The sequence below is a fragment of the Cinclus cinclus genome, chromosome 6 (genome assembly GCF_963662255.1).
Source record: "Cinclus cinclus chromosome 6, bCinCin1.1, whole genome shotgun sequence".
Lineage (NCBI taxonomy): Eukaryota > Metazoa > Chordata > Aves > Passeriformes > Cinclidae > Cinclus > Cinclus cinclus.
The window spans coordinates 11,547,399-11,568,845 of NC_085051.1; the positions used below are offsets into that span (position 1 = coordinate 11,547,399).

The 21,447-nt window shown below is 44.6% G+C and overlaps 1 protein-coding gene across 2 annotated transcripts in view; it reads left to right on the plus strand.

Moving 5' to 3' along the window:
* Window positions 1–173: 173 nt before the first annotated feature.
* SCUBE2 (signal peptide, CUB domain and EGF like domain containing 2) overlaps window positions 174–21,447 on the plus strand; it is a 36,700-nt gene continuing 15,426 nt past the window's right edge. Inside the window, exons 1-13 of one of the 2 annotated variants that reach the window (XM_062494393.1) lie at window positions 174–309; window positions 2,520–2,642; window positions 3,050–3,175; window positions 6,023–6,157; window positions 11,393–11,518; window positions 12,534–12,650; window positions 13,511–13,600; window positions 14,739–14,855; window positions 15,846–15,968; window positions 17,520–17,636; window positions 19,953–20,075; window positions 20,556–20,672; window positions 21,249–21,335. In XM_062494393.1, the coding sequence (XP_062350377.1) occupies window positions 207–309; window positions 2,520–2,642; window positions 3,050–3,175; window positions 6,023–6,157; window positions 11,393–11,518; window positions 12,534–12,650; window positions 13,511–13,600; window positions 14,739–14,855; window positions 15,846–15,968; window positions 17,520–17,636; window positions 19,953–20,075; window positions 20,556–20,672; window positions 21,249–21,335 (1,504 nt within the window). In that variant the 5' untranslated portion in view covers window positions 174–206. Of the gene's footprint in view, window positions 340–2,519; window positions 2,643–3,049; window positions 3,176–6,022; window positions 6,158–11,392; window positions 11,519–12,533; window positions 12,651–13,510; window positions 13,601–14,738; window positions 14,856–15,845; window positions 15,969–17,519; window positions 17,637–19,952; window positions 20,076–20,555; window positions 20,673–21,248; window positions 21,336–21,447 lie in introns of both variants that reach the window. The other variant, XM_062494392.1, reaches the window with a different exon arrangement.

The window sequence follows — 21,447 nt, forward strand, 5'->3', positions numbered from 1 at the left end:
CCGGCGAGCCCGGGGCAGGGCCGGGCAGGGCAGGGGGGCAGAACCGGGCAGGGCAGGGGGAGGCCCGCCCAGCCCTCGCCGCCCCGCGCCCGCTGTCAGTGCGAGGCGGGCCGGGCGCCCCAGACACTCCCTCCTCCTCCTCCTCCTCCTCCTCCTCCTCCTCCTCCGCCGCCTCCTCCCGCCCGGCAGCGGCAGCAGCGCCATCCATGGGGTCCGGCGGCCGCCGCGGCGCGACGGGGGCGAGGGCGCTGCCGCTGCTGCTCCTGCTGCTGCCCGCGCCGGGCGGCCCCGCCGCACTGCCCCTGCCCGGTGAGTGCCCCCCGCTCCTTGCCCTGCCCGGTGAGTGCCCCCCGCTCCTTGCCCTGCCCGGTGAGTGCTCCCCGCTCCCTGCCCTGGCCCGCTCCCCCCGGTCCCGGCTCTCCCCTCCAGCCGGTGCCGGTGCTGTGGCGGGGCTGTCGCTGCTCGCAGGGCGCTCGGGCTCCGCGGGTGCTGTCAGTGCTGCTTTCCCGGCCTTTCCCGCTGCCCTGGGAGCGGGGCGAGCCCCGGGACGGACGGGGCACCTGGGGAGCGGGGTGTGAACAGCGTGTGCTGCGGGTGAAGCTGCCTTCGGTCCCCGCGGAACAAGCCCAGGGATTCTCCCGCCGCCGCCTCCTGCCAAGTTGAAGGCTGCGATATTTGCTCAGAGTCTCGTTCCTGCAGGGTCTCTCTTCTGCTCAGGATACTGTCACTGCAAAGGGAAATCTCGCTTTCTGTTCCTAGGGGTTTCTCCTAGCCCTCTTTTCCACGCCTTTGCATGCATTAGTGGTGCGGCTTCTCGGTGCGGTTCTTTACCGCACGCTGCGGATCTCAGAGGGGCGGTGTAAAAATAACCCAGCTGAGCTGCCGTCCTGCCGCTGGCACGACATCTGGCTGATGTCTCTGTGTCCTGGCTTAGAGAGAAGGTCCCCCCTTGCAGTGTGTATTCTGGGACCCCTCTTGCCGGGGCAGGTGTGTGCCCCTGGCTGGGGCAGGGCAGGGGAGAGCTGACACAGTCACCGCGTGGGGCTGATGCTCCTTTATGCCCGCTGTGTGTTCTTCCCTGCCCATTCTTTCCTTCTATCCCCCTTACCTGAGTCCCACTAGCTGGAGACTATTGCCAGCACCCTTCCTTGCATAACTTGCTCCTTCAATTCACTGCCTCCCATATTTTTTAATGGCTTGACTTCCCTGCTTTGAGAGGAAGTGGATTCTGCTGCTCTTGCCAGCTGATTTCTGCTGTTTGCCACCTTCTCCTTTCTTTCTGGTGGCAGCATCTGGGGACCCCATTGCTGCTACTGGAGCTGTGTGCACCTGAGAGGCAGGAAGGCACTGCTGCTCTTAACACTGGCTCTTTGCCTTGTTTCCCACTGCCAAACCCCGCTAGGAGTTAAAACCGAGCGAATGCTTTCTGCAGTTGGCAGCTGCTGCAGTACCTACAGGCATATTTTGTGATTGGGGGAAAGGAAAAAAAAAAGAGCAGGATGAATGCTATAATTGTAAATGGGAGAAGTGCTGGCTGGATTTTCCATTTGGAAAGTGATCCCCATCATAAAAAGTGGCTGACTATTGAAATAGTCGCTTTCTGCTGATACTCATGCACTACTTCGTGCTTTAGGAGATACTTTTTGTACCTGCTTGGGGTGTTGCTTCTATAATTCTTCCTTTTAGCCAGTTTCTGGAAATCTTCCTTTTTCCATGCTTCAGTTTTCATCTGCTGTGTGAAAAACTTGTGCTGATGTTTTCTGCTGCCTGTAACTTTTCTTCCTCTTCTGTCTACACTTCTTCATCTCCAGGACTTCTCCCTGTTGGTGTTTCTCTTTCTCTTCATTTCCTCTTCTCTGAAGTTTCCACCTGGATATTTTGCTTCAGTTTGCTGTGCTTTGAGATGGCTGGCCAGGTGATTTGGCAATGCTGCTCCCCAGATACCATTCTCGTATTTTAAAAAAATTATTTTAAGATTATACATCTGCTTAATGGTAAGTCAGTCTTTTAACTTGGTGGTGGTGACTTTGAAAGCACATTTCAATCAATTCCCCTTGTTATTTTACAAATCTTTGAGCTTCCTGCAGGTGATGCATGGATGTGATCAAGCACACTTTTGATGACTGTTTTTTGTTAATCAGAGAGATTAACAGTCTCTGATCAATCTTTGTGAAACTATCAGCTGAATTTCACATCAACATCTAAGCTTAGGAGATTATTTTGGATGCATTTATAAACGTGCACAAAAGCTTACCATGGACTTATCTGAATTGCACACAAATATCTGTATGCAGGTAGAATATGACCCAAATTGATCTGTATGCAGGTAGAATATGACCCAAATTGAAATGCAGGTACTGTCTCTGCATGTTTCTGTCCTGACACACAAAACCACACAATATTCTTGTGAGCACCACAAAGAGATGCTTAGCCTTGTCATCTCCTCAGGGATGTGTTCAGGAGACATGCCCTGTTCTCCTCCTGCTGACATGCCTCCTGAGCCTGCTGTCTTTTCACAGATGTGGACGAGTGTGCCCTGGGCCTGGATGACTGCCACCCAGATGCTATTTGTCAAAACACCCCGAAGCTGTACAAGTGCATGTGCAAAGTGGGTTACACCGGGGAAGGGAAGAAATGTGAAGGTAAAGGGACCAGAGCGCTGTGTTCTGTCTGTGTCAGCATGGAGCATGTCTAAGGAAATAGAGCCACTAAAAATAACGAAGGGTGATTTTTAAATCAAAGTACTGATTGTTTCCGATTTACTTCTTGTTTACAAAATCAAAGGTGAAACTTGCATGGATTTTCACTTGTGATAATGAGTTTGTTATTTAACCAGCAGCCTTAAAAAATAGAAGGCAAAGCTGTAAGGGTGTTTCAGGGTGTTTTCTCAGTCATCAGAAACATTCAGCAAGAAATGCATTAAGTATAGTGTATTTGCAAGACAATGACGATTTTGGACAGCAGTTGCTGCTCACATTTAGGCAGTCACATCCCTGTCTATAACACTCAGGCAAGCATCCATCATATTGACCTTAGCTTTATTCCTTAGACATTGATGAATGTGACAACGACTTCAATGGGGGCTGTGTCCACGAGTGTTTCAACATTCCAGGAAATTACCGCTGCACTTGCTACGATGGCTTTATGCTGGCTCACGATGGCCACAACTGCCTGGGTAAGGAGTGTGCTCATAAGCAGTGTGTGAGTGGTGATGGGAGCACAGCCCTGCAGCTGCATCCATGGGGAACACACGGCAGTCAGTTCAGAGGGACAATGCTGCTTGTGACACTAAGGATTTTCAGGTGCTGAGGTACCATCCCAGTGTGGCTCTTTCCCCCTCTGTGAATGAGGATAACTGTGCTATATTGCTGTGGAGTGCTTTGGGTTTAAGTGTGCCAAATGCCATCCATTATTATGCTAAATAAGTTTATATAAAGGAATATGTGCTATCATTGTCCTCTCTGTTCCACAGTTAGCTTAGGATCAGTTGTCAGGTGTGTTTCCAGGCTTAGGAGTCTTCTCTCTCAAGTATATCTGTAATGTGGGGGCTTCTCAATCTGAGTATTCCTAAAAGGAGAGGATGATTTGGAGTGTGCAGTAGTTGTGTATAACGGAGGCCATTGGAGAACAGAGGGACTAAGCCTTGAGCTGGTGAAGCTGTTCTTCTCCCTGGACCCCAGCTGGGCACCTGTGTGGCTCAGCCCTGTGCTACCTGTGCCATTTGCTTTTTCAGAGATGGCTCAGTTTTTCTCTGCTGCTGCGCTGCATGTGGATGTGCCTGGACACACCTCCATACCCACGGCAGTCAGAAGGAGCCTTGCTCTCACTGCATTATTGAAGTTGGTTTGGCTGGGTATTTCCCACTAGCGTGTAGCACATCAGGTGAGGGGTCAGAAGATCCCCAGGCTGTATCTTCTGCTGGGACAAATCTGAAAACTCTGGATTATTCGGTGGGGTTGTGTTGGTTTTTACCTGCTAGGAACCTGTTTTGTGCCCGACTTTCTACGGTGTGAGTGGAGAGGGTGAACTCACCAGGTTCCAAATATTTAAATAAAGTAGAGAGGGAAACAAATATCTGCAGATACTTTAAAATAACAGAACATCCATCTTATTTTTGCCTTTGTGTAAACACAGAGTGGAGTTCAGTTGAGGTTACCATGAAGGGCTGGATGTGAAGGAGCACACTGCCTCTGACAATGGCACCAAAAGGCACATGTGTATTCTCTTTATACCCAGGGCATACTTCAGATGACTTGTTTTATGACCAGTGACATAACTTAGACCAAAATCTACCACCTGCTATGTCACTGGGAAGCTGCTCAGTATTGCATGGCAGACCAATAAAATAAAATAAAACAAAATGTCGTTGACATACAATGAGGTTTTTACCAGTGATGTGCCAATTTTGAGTTGTGATGTAAACGTTAAATAAATATTTTGGCATGCAGCAAATTGGATCACATCATCTCTTAATCTGTTTATTTACTTTGTTCACGCCAGGGTTGCCCTCCTCTCACCCTTATTTTTGAAGATCTCGGCTGTGTGCCTGGGTTTAGGCCAAATAGACAATTACTTGTTGGAAAGAGATGATTTTTTTGAAAGCTTTCCAAGGTCTGTAAGACAGAAACATCTGCTGAAGTTCAAATCTGCAGCACTAAAGGCTCGTGGTGGCTGTTTATTCATGATTGTTTGCACATTCACATCACTGTAGAACTCTAAAATACTCAGCTTCTTTGTGATGGAGATATGTCAGCTCTTTTTTCCAGCAGTTCACATTCTTTTGCATCCAATTGGCTTACTCACTGCCTTCAGTGGGCATTAAATCTGTTGTAATACTATGTTATGCTTCTTCTTACAAAAGCCTCTCTTTCGCTTTTTTTTTTTTTTTTTTTTTTTTTTTTTTTTTTTTTTTTTTTAGGACAGCTGTTTTCTGCCAGAAATGCTACAATGTTAAATTAAAAACATTGTACTATTAGCCAGGAATAATGAACAGAACAGGGAGCATGCCTAATGTTACAGATGAATTTGCAAATGAGACCACTTTGCCTCAGCAAGGTTTTGCCCTGTTTTTAAGGAACTGAGTGTTTTTTAGTTCCTGTTAAAATTTTGGAAAATTAGGCTAGGAAAAGTATTTGGCAGTCATGGTTACAAAAACCCCTGTGCTTATTAAGGAGTGAAATCCAAAGAATTGGATATTGGGATGGGAATCCTGTTGTTCAGAGGCTTAACTAAAGTTTTTCTACTCTTTGGTTCTCTTGGTTATCTTGCAAGCAGAGACCTTCAGTGTTCTCTAGTGTTGTTGAGACTCTGGATGTTGCAAAATTAAAGATGAAAACTGCTTCCAGAACTTCTGGTTTTGTCCTTGACTGCAGTCAGTCAATGCAGCAGCAGCCCTGATGATGAGTGATGATGTCCTAGACTTGAGGGAGGAGGATGATAAATCAAACCAAGCACCAGAACAGATGTGGTGTGTGAATTCTAGCTAGGGTGAAAGTAAGGAGCAGGGTTCAATTTTAGCTGAACTTATTTTGTGTTTTGTTTTTTTCTTGTTCCACCTTTGCTTCAGGATGTGGAACTTTCTGGGCAAACACCTTTTATAGCTTGGATGGGTTTGGAACCAAAGAGCTGTTGTCCCATTGAGCCAGCCAGACCCACATGTGTTTGCTGAGCTGGATGTGCCAGAGCTGTGGAGTGGAGCTGCACTGAGGGGCAGGGAATGTTCCCACGGGTGGGGGATCCTGATCTGGCTCTGCCAAAACCTCTCTGTCTCAGCTGGACCCATCAAGTCTGGTGGGTTGGGTTGGCCAGCGCTTCTTGGGAGCCCCGTGGCTCCTTGGGCAGGCTGCAAACGTGGGAAGAGCTGCAGCAGAAATGCACTTTGCCAAGGGTGACAGCACAGCAGCAGCCACAGCATAGCCTGGGGTGTCTCAGCTGCCGGGCTGGTTGCACCCTGAGCTGATGTCTGTCTGTACCGTGCATTGGTGTGAGCACAAAGCTGACCTGTCCTTGCTCTCTCTCTCAGACACAGATGAGTGCATGTTCAACAACGGTGGCTGCCAGCACGTTTGTGTCAACACCGTGGGGAGCTACGAGTGCCTCTGCAAGGAAGGGTTCTTCCTGAGTGACAACCAGCACACCTGCATCCACCGCTCCGAAGGTACCGCCTCCCCCGGCACACGGGCAGCAGCTCTGGCCAGGGAGGCAAAGGCTCTAAACCACCTTCAAAAGTGTTCTTAGGTTGATGTTTTCAAAGCTGTGAAGGGTCTTGAAGTCCTCACTGCTTTTAAAAGGAGCACTGTGTCAGGATCTTCTGAGTGGCTTTGAACATGCTGCATCCCTTTGTCCTCTTTGATCCCAACAGTGCTGTGCTTGTTGAAGGCTGTGCTGCTGTATTCCCAGAGTCCTTGGTGCTCTGTTGTGCAGCTAAATTGTGTCCTAATCCAAGGAAAGGCAACAAATGCAAATTCTGGGCATTTTCACTGGCTTTAGTTAGAAAATACCTGCACTGCCTTCAGATTCCTTTCAGATTCCCTGTACAGTGTTTAGGTTTCAGCTAGGAGATTTATTGTTTGTCAGCCCCAAAGGTATTCACATCTCGTGCTTTGTTTTGAGTGAAACCTTTGTGAAGGGACCTTTGAGAGATCAGAGTCTTGGATATCTAATTAGACATCAGATGGAACAAAATTATTTTGGATGCCCTTAGGGAATGCTTTAAAGTGGTTGCTCAGATCAGGGAGTTGTCCATTGAACTGTACAGCAAAAATCTTAGTAAGAAGTACTTAAAGCTGCAAGGCTTTCTTTAATCTATGGCTTATTGTTGGCATAACTATAAGAGGAATCTGAGCATGAATAAACAAATCTCACTTTAAAAATCCCCAAAGTGAAGAGATCAACATTTGTAGACATATATGGCCATCCACAGATGAGGGTGCTGAGGTGGCTGTCATCGGACAGAGCTGGATTGATCTTTGCTTTGGATTAAGAATCTGTGTTCTCAGCTCCTCTGGCCCCTGGGCTTGGTCTCATGGGTGGCTCCTCAGGCCATGGCTCAGGCTGGCACTGCAAGGGCTGGGCCAGGAGTGGGGACAGGCAGGAGGGCAGCAGTGGTGGGACAAGGCATAGCAGGGATGTGAGTGCCTGTGCATCCATGGAGGAGGGCTCCAAGGACAGAAACTGGTTGCTTGAACTCCTTGTCTTGTCTGATGCCAAGAGAAGGAAATCTTCCAACTCTTTTTTTCATACTTGCTGCTACTTAAGTACTTTCTGCTCTCTTGAACTGACAGCAGCAGCATTCCCTGTCATTAATATTTGCTCCCTTATTTGTACCTTTGGAATTCTGTCTCTTTTCTTAAAGATGCATTTAATTTCTCTTTTTTCCCCAAAATTATAAGGAACGTTATATGCTTTTCATAATACCAAACATCCACTTATAATAGGTATTTTTCTTTGAAAAGGAAAACAAAGAGGACAAAGCAGATGATTTTTTTCCATAAAAAACTGTCTAGTGAAATACATCTTTATCAAAACCAATCTTAAGGAAAAACCTCAGCACACTGTTTTGCCTGATACATTTTTTTTTTCTTCTTGGTAAAACATTGAACTGTTTGTTTTGCTTTCTTTAAAAGCCATTTTTACAGGTTTTCATGCTGTGACTGTTTTCCTTCTACCTCCCCTTCATTACTGTAAAGTGCTGCTCGGGATTCCCCACCATTTTTAAACTTTTTTTTTGTTTTTTTTTTGCCTTGGGTGGGCATGTCTGTTGTAAGCCAAATCTCACTTCTTTATCTTTCCCCTCACTTTGTTCTCTGCTTTTCTGCTCGTTTCTGGGACTTCTGTTCTCTGCCTTGTGTATGCATTGCTGTGTTTGTACTTTATTTCTTCTGAGACCTCACAGTGATGATCAAAGCAGATTTTGGCTCCTACTGCCTAGACCATCTATTCAGTTTTGCTTCTTGTCTGTAAAATGAGGGAATATTTCCTTCCCTGTCTCCCAGCCCCATTAAAAGTCTTCATCTATTACTGCCTGAGAGACCTTCCCTGTGGTCTGCAATATTGGCCTATAAATACACAGAAGCAGAGTGAACTGGAGTTTAAACCACAGGAACTGGAGGTGTCCTGGGAAATTGTGTACAGTCCTATCTTTTTTTCCTTGTTTGCCTGCTGGAATGAGCTGCTCTTTATCTGTGTGGGAGAATAAATTACTTTGGGAGGCTGTTAAAGTAGCTGGCAGGGCAGCCATGCATGTGCACCTTGTTTCTGGGTTCATCTTGCTCCATGTTAGGGAGTACAAAAACTTGAAGGAAAACCGAGGGGGTGTTTTTGTGAGTAAATACGTAGTGCATCTTTGTGGCTGCTGTTGCTCTGGCTGGCAAATCTTGCTGCTCTCCCTTGTGGTGTTTCACAGTCATAGCTCTGTGCTTGTTGGGCTGAATTGATGGGAAGGAACAGGATCTGTGGGATGAAAGCCACGTTTTGAATCGCCGTGTGGACTTGGACACAGGCACCATCTCAGCTGTCATCTCAGCTGGAGCCTTGACTGAGGAGAACAGGGATAACTAGAGAGCTTTTGGGGAAAAGTTGCCTTAGCACAAGGATGTAGAAAGTGTGATGAAAGACTAAAGCAGACCTGGGATGTCCTGTTCTGACGGCTGTGCTGATGCTCCTCACCATTTTTCTATTCTCTCACAATGTATGGCAGGTCTTTGTCCCATTGCATCCTCTCTCTCTGCCCTACAGAATGTCTGCTTGAACGTGCCCTAAATGGAGCCTTAATGCTCTTAGCAGATTGAGGATGTTGTACTGACGCCTTCTGTGCAAAAAAAAGGATAAAGATTTAAACCCAGATCATAGGTATAAGAGATTAATTTAGCGTGACCTGATAGGGAAATACCATGCTGGCTTGTTTTACTAGTGACAGGAGTGCTCAGGTCTCTCAGGTTTGCTGGGGAACTTCAAGAAGGTGCAGTCAGAAAGGTCTCACCTGGCTCAGGATCTGCTCAACCAAGTAGGCACTGGATTCGCCTCTCTTGGCTGAGTGGGACAGTCCAGAGCCATCTATCCCAAGGTATTTGTGACTCAGAAGGGCAGGGTCTTCTACAGGAGGAATTGTGTATGGGGAGATTTGACCAAAATTTGCTTGGGATTTGTTTCTGGACCAGAGTCTGCCATTGCAGCAGCTCCAGAGTAAACGCTGGAATGTGTGGATGTGGATATCTTCTGTGAAGCTGCTTTTTGGGCTTGCTAAGTTTTGGTGGAGTTCCTTGTTACACAATGGATACTTTGTTATTAAAATTCATCCTGGTCTGGAAATTGAACTTTTCTTTTATTAGAGACCTGATTGAATTCGGCTCTCTCAGAATGGAGCAATCCCAAGTGGAGCATATAAACCATTTGTTTGCTGTCAGTGAACTTTACCGAAGTACCTGCTTGAACAGTTTCCCCTTTGGTAGCTCAATAGAGACAAAAGAATAACTTTGTTAACAGAAACTAAGCTGGTAATTCTTTTAATGCTCTCTAACCCCTCCGAGATAACAAACCAAGCCGTGCTGCATGCTTAGGAGCAGAACCTTCTCAAAAACACCAGCACTAATGAGGCTAATTTGTGGCCTCATAGGTTGTCTCCTTCCTTGACTGACGCAATAATGGGTCACAGCTTTCCTGTGGGCTCCTTGGGCTGTGTCTCTGTGCTGCAGGATTTGAAGTCTCATTGTCTTGTTGGACTTCTGGAGAGTCCTCACTGTGGGAAAGGAATCAAAAAGCCAGTAGAGCAGAATAATCTGGGCTCTGCAACGTCCATTCTTTTGTTGCTTAAAGCTGTCTTAATACTGAAAGAGTCCCTGTAGCTGGTGCTCCAGGGGGCAGGAATAGCAGTGTGGAACAAGGACCTAATTGAAGTGGAGTGGAATAATGGTGATGAGCTGACCCCCTGCCTCACAGTGCAGTGGGCTTGTTTCTCTTAGTAATAAGGCTGAAAAAAGGGCTGTGTAAGTTTAAAAATATATGCAGGGTGTGGAATTGATCACACAATCCCTTTTCTGCAGCAGGGTCGCCCTTGTTCTTCTGCTCTTGGTTGTGTGTCTGCTCAGCTCCAGAGAAGTTCACTGGGGTGGTGTGGGACAAGCCCTTGCAGCCGAAGTATGCTCCACTTGGTCTTCACAGGTGGAACCTTCTCACTGAGAAGAAAGAGCATTTTGATGTAACTTGTCCTTTTAAAGACAAAATGTGCCAAGGCAGAGAATTTGATGGTAAAGGTGTCATCTCTGTACGCCCAAGGAGAGCTTTCAGATGTCTTCTCTTTCCTGGCTTTGTAGCACTGTGGAAGATTTAATAAAAAGCCTGTGGTATTCTGTTAAAAGAAACCCTATTTGTTTAATTTGGTCTAATGATCCCTTTGGGTAACTCAGCCAGCTGCTAGGTGTTTTTGTGTTGTGTTGTGTTGTGTTGTGTTGCCTTCTCACCAATGGCAAAGACACCAACTGTACTGATCCATGGAGCAAGGGGAAAGAAGCCTTTACAATGATTTTAGGAATTACTCCTCCCTGTTTAATTGACTTTATATTTACGCAAAGGCCAGGAAAGACACTCTGGCAGTCGAGTACTGTGCATGAACTGACAGAGATAAAAATGGCAGAATGTTTTAGGAGGTGTAGCAAAAGAAATCCAGTCATTAGTATCACACTGGTTCTTCATTTGGTTAAAGCAGGCACTGCCACTGAATTCTGTCTAACTGCGTAGGTGTGTAGAAATATAGAGCACTGTGATAATACCCAGTGAGGTTAACTTGGTTGGTATGTACTGAAATCAGGAAAAAAAAAAAAAGAGAGAGAGAGAACAAAATGGTTAATAACAAGGAGAATTGATGTACAGCATGTGTGCAATCTGCACATTGGCCTGTCCTCTACTTGGTCACTGCTGAGATAGGTTATGGCTCTGGGAATCTGCTTTGTAAGCCAGGAATTGAAATTGGGATGACCCTTGTGACTGCTGTTCAAAACATTCCTGTGTCTGCTGGCTGCTCTTTTAAGCAGAGAAATAAGAACTTCACTTTAGACTTGGACCTTGCCAGGACATTGCCAATTTTATAGAAGAGGTGAGGAGGCTTTGTGAACACCTAAAAGTATAAAGTGAGAGTGTTGGATGAGAATTCAGGTGTTGTGCAATTCAGTGGATGTTGCTTCTTGACTTTACACAGAAAAGGTCACGGAAGGAGAAACCTTGGCTTTGGAGGACTGGACTTGCTGCCTTTCCTCTCTGTAAGCTGAAACTTCTTGTCCCAAACCTGGAGTCTGGAAAGACTTAGAGACTTAGTCTGTGTGTGTATTGAACTGACTTTGTTGCCTGCACAGAGAGCTGCTGAGGATGCTGATGCTCTTGTACCTTACCTGTTTTACAGAAGGCATGAGCTGCATGAACAAAGATCATGGCTGTGCTCACATCTGCAGAGAAACACCCAAAGGAGGAGTTGCCTGTGAATGCCGACCAGGATTTGAGCTGTCCAAGAACCAGAGGAGCTGCATTTGTAGGCAACATTCTGCATATGCTTATGGTTTCCCAAAGGGAGCAAATAGTGTTCTGTTTGCAGTGAAATGGGACTTGTTATGCTTTAGCTAGCATGGGGTGACCCACCTGAACAGTGTGCATGTGAATTAAACCAGAACTGATGTCTTTTCTGGACACTGTCTCACAGGTCTATTAATTGCTGTAGTGTCTGTAGTTTGGGAGTTGTGCCATCATTCATAACAATGGGAAGTTCAGCTCCACGAGGGAGCTGTGCAGTTTTGTCTCTCAGAGCCCTTCAGGACCCAGGCATGTTGGGGAGGGGTATGGGATGCTCAGATGGAGCTGCATGCTGTCCTTCAGAGGTGCTGGCAGCACTTGTGAGAGTTTCTTCAGGGAGGTCCTTACTCTGACAGGTTTCCTCACACAAAAGGCACCACTGTATCACTTTTTTCTTTTTGGTCAGGGTTGGGATTGAATGCATGAGAGATGGTATTTCTTGTTTGGACTTAGAGCTTTACAAATTCTTATCTGTGTTACAGTGAGCTCTGCAGCACTTCTAGCTAACAAAAAATTGAGACTGATCTTTTTCTTTACTAGGCCTTTTAAGGCAAATGGTACAATTAAGAACTGCTACCTAAATTATTTTTATTTTTAACCTAATAACTAATTATCTGTGGCCTGAAATTCTGGTTTCTTTTTTTTTTTTATCTAATTGCAAAATATTACCCAAACTCATGAAGAAGAAGGTAAAGAAAAAGGACAAAACCTCTGTCCTAAAGCCTCCATCTTGCCCTCTACATATTATGATATTCTAAGACTTTAAATTCTAAATTTTTCACCATGTGATATTACACACTTCTATTCAAATTACACACCCGTGAATCTAGTTTTATCACAGTTTAATCACTTAAGTAATTCCATGGCCTCAGGTCAAAAGTAGTTTTTTCCCTGGGAGTCAGTGTCTGTCAGCACAGAAAGTTCAAAACTCCCAGTTTCCAGGGTTCCAGCATAAGTGACTTGTGTTTTCCCCCTAGTGACATGTAACCATGGGAATGGGGGCTGCCAGCACACGTGTGATGATGCTGACAATGGGCCTGTTTGTGGATGCCACCCCAAGTACGTCATGCACGTGGATGGGAAAACCTGCCTGGGTCAGTATGCAGTGGAGGGAAGGAGTTTTCTGTGGATGGCCAGCTGGAGGGTGGTGTGGTGGTGCTGTGTGTGCATGATTGATGCCCCTCATAATGGTATGGCTGGAAAATGTCAAGGAGTTCCAAATTAAGGAACCTGAGAGTGCATGGGTGAGTTGGTTGGGTCCAGGCAAGTTATGCTTCCCTATTTAAGTAGCTACCTAATACTATTGCAACCTGTAATTATCACTGGTCCCCCTGAAACAGGAGGCCTGTCGCTAACCAGAGAATGCTTCCTTCCCTCTAGGATATTTTAGGTTCAGTTTCTTCAGTAGCGTGAGCCAGGGTGTAAGCAAGGAGTTCATCCATGAAAGCTGAGATTCTGAAATCAATTAATGTATAATTTTGGCAAGGCAGTTATCCAGTAAAGAAAGCACTTCAGATTTATAAACGATTCCAGTCTCTGGGAGAGTTTGTTGTCTGTTGATTGAAATCAAATGCTCAGGCATAGCTGGCTGGTTGTTGTAATTAGCCCACGATAGATGATGATAGTGCACTCCTAACACAGCAGCTCAGTTAGTTCCTTCATCTTGCTGCTGTTTACTACATCTGTAGCACATCTTTTGTTTTGTTAAGGATGCTGAAGCAAACATGACTTGTAAGGCAGCCACAAAAGCAAAATATTCTCATGGTTTTGACTGAAGGGTCTTCGTGATTTTTATCATGACTTGCTCTTTAAAAATAATTTATTTCTGCCTGGTCAGTTCTGACTGTCTCTGATTCAGTGTGTGATGCAGCTGTTTGTGTGTGTGTGTTGGATGTCAGAGAAAGGTTCTGGTCAGGGCACCTTTACTCACTTGCTTTGTTCATGTTCCTTACAGAGAGGGAAGAAGCTGCTGTTGAAGTTTCTGAGGGAAACACCACAGCAGCAGCTGATGTGGACAAGAGAGTGAAGCGACGGTTGCTTATGGGTAAAAGTGCTGATCCAAAATAATTCTGCTGCTTGTTGAAACCTTTTAGATCAAGGAATTAGTGCGGGGCTGTTTTTTTTTATGGTAACATTCAGCTCTGGGCTGAATTCTGCCTGAGATGATCCACTCTCTCTTAAGGAAATAATTTTATTCCCTAATGTGCAGACATCTAAATGAATAGCCTTGTTTTCAAAAAGAATGACAGAGGAAGAAAGAAGATACACTCTGTCTTCCCTTGGAGGTTGGACACAGCCTGCCAATACTGCATGTGAGATGAGAGGCTGAGAAGGAATAAACCAGTAAAGCTCTCAAAACCTAGCAATAAGTAGCATGTGCTTGATGCTGCAGAAAACAAGGATACAGAGCTAGAAAGTAGGTTTCAAAAAGCAGAAATAAAAAATGTTCTTTGCAGCTCTCTCAATCAATACTTGCTATGTAAAATTGTGTTTGTCCAGCCAGTGAAATGGTTGTTAGCCTGACTGAGGTTGTTAGACTGATGGCAAGAGGATGAATGCCAAAGAGTGAGTTTTTTCTGTTTGGCTGGATGTGAAGAACTGTGTTTTAGGAGTGTTCGCTAGAAAGGTTGGGTGAGATTTAGACATGGTTTGCATAGGGAGGAGTTAGAGGAACAAACTTTGGTTGAAGTGACACCTGGGTTACCAGGTGAAGGAATGCTCAGTGAGGGTGTTATTCACCATGACTGGGAGCACAGGTAGGATGGGAAGAAGAGGGATTTAGGAGGGATTTCAGGAGGGATTTAAGAGAACTCATTTAGTAGTGCTGAGTATGACCAGGTGTCTCCCTGGTGGGAAATGTCAGAGGATTAGCCAGGATTCAGTGTGGGCATAAGGAAACTGACTGACAGTAACAGATTCATCGCCAAGGTGCAGGGATTTGTGTTTGAGACACAAATGAAATACCCAGAAGACAGTGTTTTGTTTTGTAGAGTTTGCCACAAAAAAACCTGGAAATCGCTGAGGCGGGGATTTTACCAACACATGTATTTAGCAGTTGCTTGTGCGTTCTAGGCTAAATGTTTGAATAGCAGCGTGCCTGGGACTGTGCCTCGCATGCCATGATGTTTGTTGGTACCATGATAATTTCCCTGAGGAAACCTGAGCTCTGTCTCGTTGGGCAGAAACGTGCGCGGTGAACAACGGCGGCTGCGACCGCACCTGCAAGGACACATCCACTGGAGTCCACTGCAGCTGCCCCGTCGGATTCACGCTCCAGTTTGATGGCAAGACATGCAAAGGTGGGGTTTGTAGTCCTGGACACGTGTGCCAACCTCTGGTAGGTGTTACCAGGTCCTGTTAAGTTTTATACGGCCAGAGGAAAGCCGGTGAGTGCAGCCTGACCGAAGGAAGGGCGCGGAGGCTGCGGTTTCCTTCACTTCAGCTGCATCATCTGCACAGAATCTCTTCTTCTCTGCCCTCCTGCTCTCTACTTCCACCTCCTGTGCCTCACTTTCTCAGAGGTCAGGTTTGGGAGAGCTAAAACAGCTCTGTGGTCAAGCAGAAGTCAGTGCTGGCAGAGGCCAGCAGGTATGTGGGTGCTCACAGGTATCCAGTCCAATAACCTGCTGTACCACCCACAGCCAGCTGGGCATTGGCAAGGGAACATCAGTGTGTAAACGGGGATGTGTTTTATGAATATGCACTGGTCCAAGCAGCTCTAATGAGAGCTCTGGTGAGGAGCAAAGGCACAGCTAGGCTGTAGATTATGTTGCTTTTCCAGTAATTAGATGTTAACGCTGTTCTGCTAAGCAAAAATGATGAAATCCCCAAGCCTGAGTCAATATTAGATAAAGGCCTCATTCTAATATTGCCATGAAAAGGACAGGGTAGTTCAGGAAGTGTCTGTCTGAGATTTCTGCAGGGCTTACTAAAAGGAAATGGAGAGAATGTTTAAAGTACTAAAACCTCTTAGAGAGCCTTGGAGTCAAAGCGTTTCCAAACTGAACTTAGGGAATGGTCTTTTATGAACGCATTACCCAAATGCAACTGACAGTAATATATTAAATGAGAGCAAATAACACTGTCCTGGGGCTGAATGGGCTGGATCATTCTGAAGAGTTGGATCTGATCTTCCTTACAATTTGTGGTAGTCTCACTAGATTTTGTTTCTGGGCTCCTCCAACTGACTGGACGTGACTATTTTCTGAATCTGGCAGTGAGTGTAAGTTGAGTGCTGAAGCTCTGTGTTTATTTGCTGAAGCCTTTTTCTTTTTTTGTTGTTGTTATAGATATTGATGAATGCCAGTCCAATAATGGAGGCTGTGATCATTTCTGTAAAAACACTGTTGGCAGTTTTGACTGCAGCTGCAGAAAAGGATTTAAATTATTAACAGATGAGAAGTCCTGTCAAGGTATGTGCACTGGAGAGACAATGGTACAACAAAAGTAGGACAAATCAGCATGGCTTGGACATCTACTACAATGATGAAGTGATAATGGGCTCCAGAATAATTTCCATTCCTCAGTTTGGATTTTTTTTTCTGAAACAGCTGTTGAGTTAATTCAGTTGGCTTGATGCTATTGTAGGAGATAAGTTTAATGGCACAGTGAGCTATTATCTGGAAGGGACAGAGACAGCATCATATGAAAAAACTCTCTATAAGGTTAATGCTTCCCCCCACCTAAATCATCTTAAAATAATTTACAGGGAAAATGGGGCAATGTCTCCCTCTCCATTTTTCTGACTGATACACCATTGCAGTGAAACTAATTTTTTTTAATAGGGTATTAATTGCCATGAGCTCATTATTAAAGGAAAAACATACAACATGATCTGTGAAATTCTAGGCCTGTAGACAGACTGGAATCTCTGTTCCCTAAACCACCACAGAGCATTTGCATTTGAGGATGACATGGATTTCTCCTGTGAGACCTGCAAAGCATATTGGCTTTACCGTACAGTGGTTTCTACGTATAGATTTAGCAATCCTATTTAAGCTGCTTAAGTGCACAAAAAATATGAAGATCGAAATGGTCTGTGGTTGTGGAAAAGCAACAGGATGAAACAATGTCAATTCAGTCAGCCAGATGGTGAATTATGCAATTTTCTAGGCAATCAGCTGACATTAAAGGTGAATTTCAGAAAACTCAACTGACCAAGAGAAAATAATTTTCACCTGGGTTTTTTTGGTGCATTCTTATCCTTTATAAATAGGCAGAGAAGGACAGCCATTTATATGGAAAAAACTTACTGTATGAACATCTGATTTTTGAGATAGTTTGGGATTTTATTTTAATGAAATCTGTTTGTGAATGTATCTTAAAGACTTGCATCTCCCTTTTGCCCCTGTCACTTCTGTTGCTTTCCCTAGACTGTTTCAAAAGTAGTACCATGCTGCATGCTAAAGCTCAAGGAAAAAGACTGACGAGAAATGCTAGAGAAATTGTTGTGCACATTTTTTGTCTCTTGCAGCATCCTTACCTGGCATGCAAAATGTACTAGCACAGAAATGTTAGGTACTTTTGATAGTATAATGAATGTTCATTCTCAGAGCACACTGTGATTTTCAGCAGGCTTAAATCAGGCATTGTATATTCACGTAGGATTTCATTTAGGGAGGAAAATACAAAGGCAATACTTTTCCTTCGTAGACTTCATTTCTGTGCAGAGGAATCCTAATGAAATAAGAGTTTTGTCAGCAGTTTTCTTCCCCCTAGAAGAGGAATATTTTAATTTAAATGTCATTGTAAAAACGTAACAGCAATTTTTGTGCTTGCCAAGGAAAGGCTTGTTTGGCAAACTAAGCGCTCTTTTTAAAAACTGTCATTTCATTATGTTCCATTATGTGCTTTGAAAGAATCTGCTTAGTTCACATAAATCTGCACATCCCTGCAGTTGTTGAGCTCTGTTGGCCCCTCAGGGCTCCCTGAGAGGTTCTGATGCCTCCCTTTAAACCTTGCAGACATCGATGAGTGCTCCTTCGAGCGGGCGTGCGACCACACGTGCATCAACCACCCCGGCACCTTCGAGTGCACTTGCAACAAGGGATATGCCCTGTATGGCTTCACACACTGTGGAGGTGAGTGACAGACACCCCACAACCCCTGTGGAACTGGGATGTGCCCACTGGCCCTGCAGGACACAAACTGGTGCAGACACAGGCACCCTACAGAAGAAATTTTACCCCTTGCTGTGATAATGAGACACAGGAAAAGTAGAAACTGATCCTGCTTATTTCTGTCTTTGCTCAAGTGGTTTTTGCCTCTACACCGTGTGTGCAAAAGGGACCTGTAATTGTTAGGACAAACTAGTGGGTTTTGTGCTTGTTTCTGAAGTCCATAATTCAGTACAATTTTCACATGCAGAAGAGTCATTGACTTCAATGAAAATCCAGTGCAGTAGGACTTGAAGAACAGGAAGCCCTGAGTGACTCTGAAAGTTGTGGTTCTGCAGGTTGCTGTTGTACACTTGTCAGATCCTCTTATGATATAGGTTGGAATTTAGCTGATGTAGTACCACTTTACACTGGCCAAGAGTAATACTCTTAAATTTTTATGTCTTTCCTACTAGAACAGTTCAAGGAAAGAGAAAGTTGTTCATAGAAGCTCAACATATGATATATTCCCAGAATAAACATGAGTAACTGGGACACTAAATGGAATCAAACTTGTTTTATATAAGCTTTAGGCAAGACCTTACTGACTTCCAAATTTACTTAATTCTGAATGAGACCTGTGTTTTTCTGAGGCAGAATGAGCACAGTTGGAGATAACAATTCAGAAATCTCTATGTGCCTGTCTGTTCTACCCTCTGCCTCTAGAAGTTCTGCAAATAAGTTTACAGGGCTACAACATCACTGTGTTTCATCCTGATGAACATGGGAATTTATCTGGAAAAGGATTAACACTGTCATGTGTTCTACTTAGTAAAAGATGAGTTCAGATTAATTCCTCTGCATTAATTCAATTTCTTTTGGCTACCAGTGAGGAAAAAGGAACTGTAATTTTGCTGCTGGCTGCTAATTGGCCTCTTCATGTCATACCCCCATGCAGAAGGTGTTAATCCTCATAGCACAGTAGGTCCCTCATTGACTGGCAGTCACAGACTGGTCAGAGCTAATGGAATGCTGAGAATACACCTTCTGACCTCTGTGGAAAAAGTCAATAAGTGTTGGAGAGAAGAGGTTGGCGTCCTAAGAAAAGGTCAACGAAAACCGAAGATTTGGGCTCATTTTGTGGTATTTTAGGCAGCAGTACCAGTTTAAGGTGTTACCTTCTTTCTCCATTATTCCTCTGCTGCTCATTCCTACCCCTGCTGTCTTGGTTCTATTCAAAACATATTTCCCCTCTAGATCACACTGGTTTTGTAATGTGTTTCACTGAGTTTTCTAACTCTAAATTGTTACTTAGAGGGTATCTAGTCTGAGGACAGCAGTGACAAGAACTTACTAGCAATGTGTGGAAGTAGGTACCCTCACGTGCACAAACTTTATGGGACTTTCAACAGGTTTCTTGATGGCAGCTTTCTGGGTTTATGTACAATTGCCTTAAAGCCATGAGAGAGAAGTGAAACCCTCCTCAGGGTGGATCTGAGCAGCGAAGACAGAGACCTTTGCATTTCCCTTTGTTGAAATTCATAAGATTCCTATTGACCCATTTCTCCAGGCAGTCAAGGTCCCTGTGAATAGTGGCACAACCATCTGGTGCATCAGCCACTCCTCCCAGTTTTGTCTCATCTGTGACCTTGCTGTGGGTGAACTCTTCTCCCACCATCCAGGTTTAATGAAGAGGATAGAGTGCTGGCCCCAGTGTTGACCTCTGGATGCAGCACTGCTGAATGAATGGTGCATTCTGCATCAGCATGCAAGTTTGCACCAGGGACAGCCTGTGTTGTGTTGTCAGTAATTTCTCCTCCTATTGGCATTTATTGGGCAGGACAAGGCTCCAAAATTGGATAATTGGCCAAAGGAGACAAGAGAGGCACAGTATTTGCCCACAGAGCCAAAGTGTTCCACAGTAGTTGCATCTATCAGAGCACCTTGGAGGAGTATGAATCCTGCCTGTATTCTCTGTCTTTATTTAAAATCAGAAATATTAATTACCCAGTCACAGTGCAATACAGATTTGACTTGATCTGCTTTTCTTAGACTTGATTTGTTATCATATTGCTGAGGCTGGATATTGTTTAATTATGAGCCACCAGTATTTGGTCTGCTTTGACATTCATCAGAGGATTTCCAGGAAGACAAACTATTTCAAGGTGGGTGTCCAGGTGGCATTCCTGAAGTCTTTTCAAAACCCGACTGAGAAGTATTTGTGTCCACATTTACCTAGTGGAGTTAGAGTAATCTTGGGAAGAGCAACTTCTAAAAAATATCCTTACCTTTCCCCTGTAGATATCAATGAATGCAGCCTCAACAATGGTGGCTGCCAGCAGCTGTGTGTGAACACACTGGGAGATTATGAATGCCTGTGTCACTCTAACTACAAGCTACACTGGAATAAAAAGGACTGTGTTGGTAAGGTGTCTAATAAATACATTTCTACTCCTGATGTGTCTGATGGGCCATATGGTTACAGTCAAATTTGATGGTCTGTCCAGTTAAGTGGTATGAGTCACTGTTCCTGGTATTCTGCTTTAACTTTTAGCAAGGCATGATGGTAGTGATGTTGAAACTCATCAAAACAAACAGAAAACCAGCCCTAAAAACAGGAGATACTTTGAGGGATTTTGGTGCTTTCTTTCCTGTGCTTTTTTCTAGTTCATTCTTCTATTTCCTTTTGTTCCTCTGCATGAGAAGGTTTGCTCACAATAAAGGAAATTACTTTTGTGGTGTGATCTTCCAGCGATTTTATTTGGCTTTAATCTTCTCTCTAAACAGCATATTAATTGCATGGGTGCTCTCAGGTACCAGCTACAAAAGCAGCTGCATGCTGATTTATTGGTAGGGTGAAGGTAGATGTTTTAATTCTGTGAGTGTTTGTTTTATCCTATTTAGAGACAAAAGATCCCATGTCTGATAATGTGTCACCCAAGGTGCTGCTGCACTGCATTAAGAGTGGTGGGAGTGATAGATGCTTTTTGAGCTGCTCTCCAGATGTCCAGGTATTCTCTGGTAAGTCAGAACTAACAAAACTGAGCATGTGATTCTGTACAGGGTGTAAGGGTGGCCAGCCTCCTAACTCTGAAGAAAGCCCCAAGCAGCAGTCAATAAACAGAGATCTTTCCTCTTTCACTGCAGATAATAAGGGCTATATCCCTGACAGTGTCCAGGAAAACCCCTCTTTCCTTGTCTTTTATAACACTCTACCCTTAGATTCCCTTCTCACAAGTCTTTTTTTGAAGCTGGGGAGGACAGGGAAGAATTCTCTGTGCTCCCTGGGCCATTCCTTAATTGGCCCTGAGAGGCACTGGTGAATGGGGCAAAGGCATTCCAGCCCTGCGTGGGGTCTGAGATTTTGCCCACACAGCCCCTCCATCCCACAGGACATGCCTGGTGCTTATGGGACTGATGCTCTTTCTCTTCCTGAATCCTTTGAGTGGATTAGGAAGAGACAAGCTGTAATGTGGAGTATTTTACCAACAACGTTGTGTGTTGATGCCAATCATTGAATTAAAAACATGTTTTATGCTACAGGAGTCCTCAGTGTGTGCACTGTGCCTGTGTCTTTACTGTCTGTCTGTCTGTTAGGAACACAAGATGCCTACACCCTCACCTGTGGCAGGTCCTCTCAGCTTAAGAAAAAGCAGCAAAATGCAAATTCTTCCAGCTGGCTGGGTAATCACCACATTTACTGTTGTATAGTTTGACTGATTTATTTGCATTGATAACTGTGAAACAAAGGTATCTCTGTTGAGATACTTTTTTCCCCTCTTATAATCTATATTTT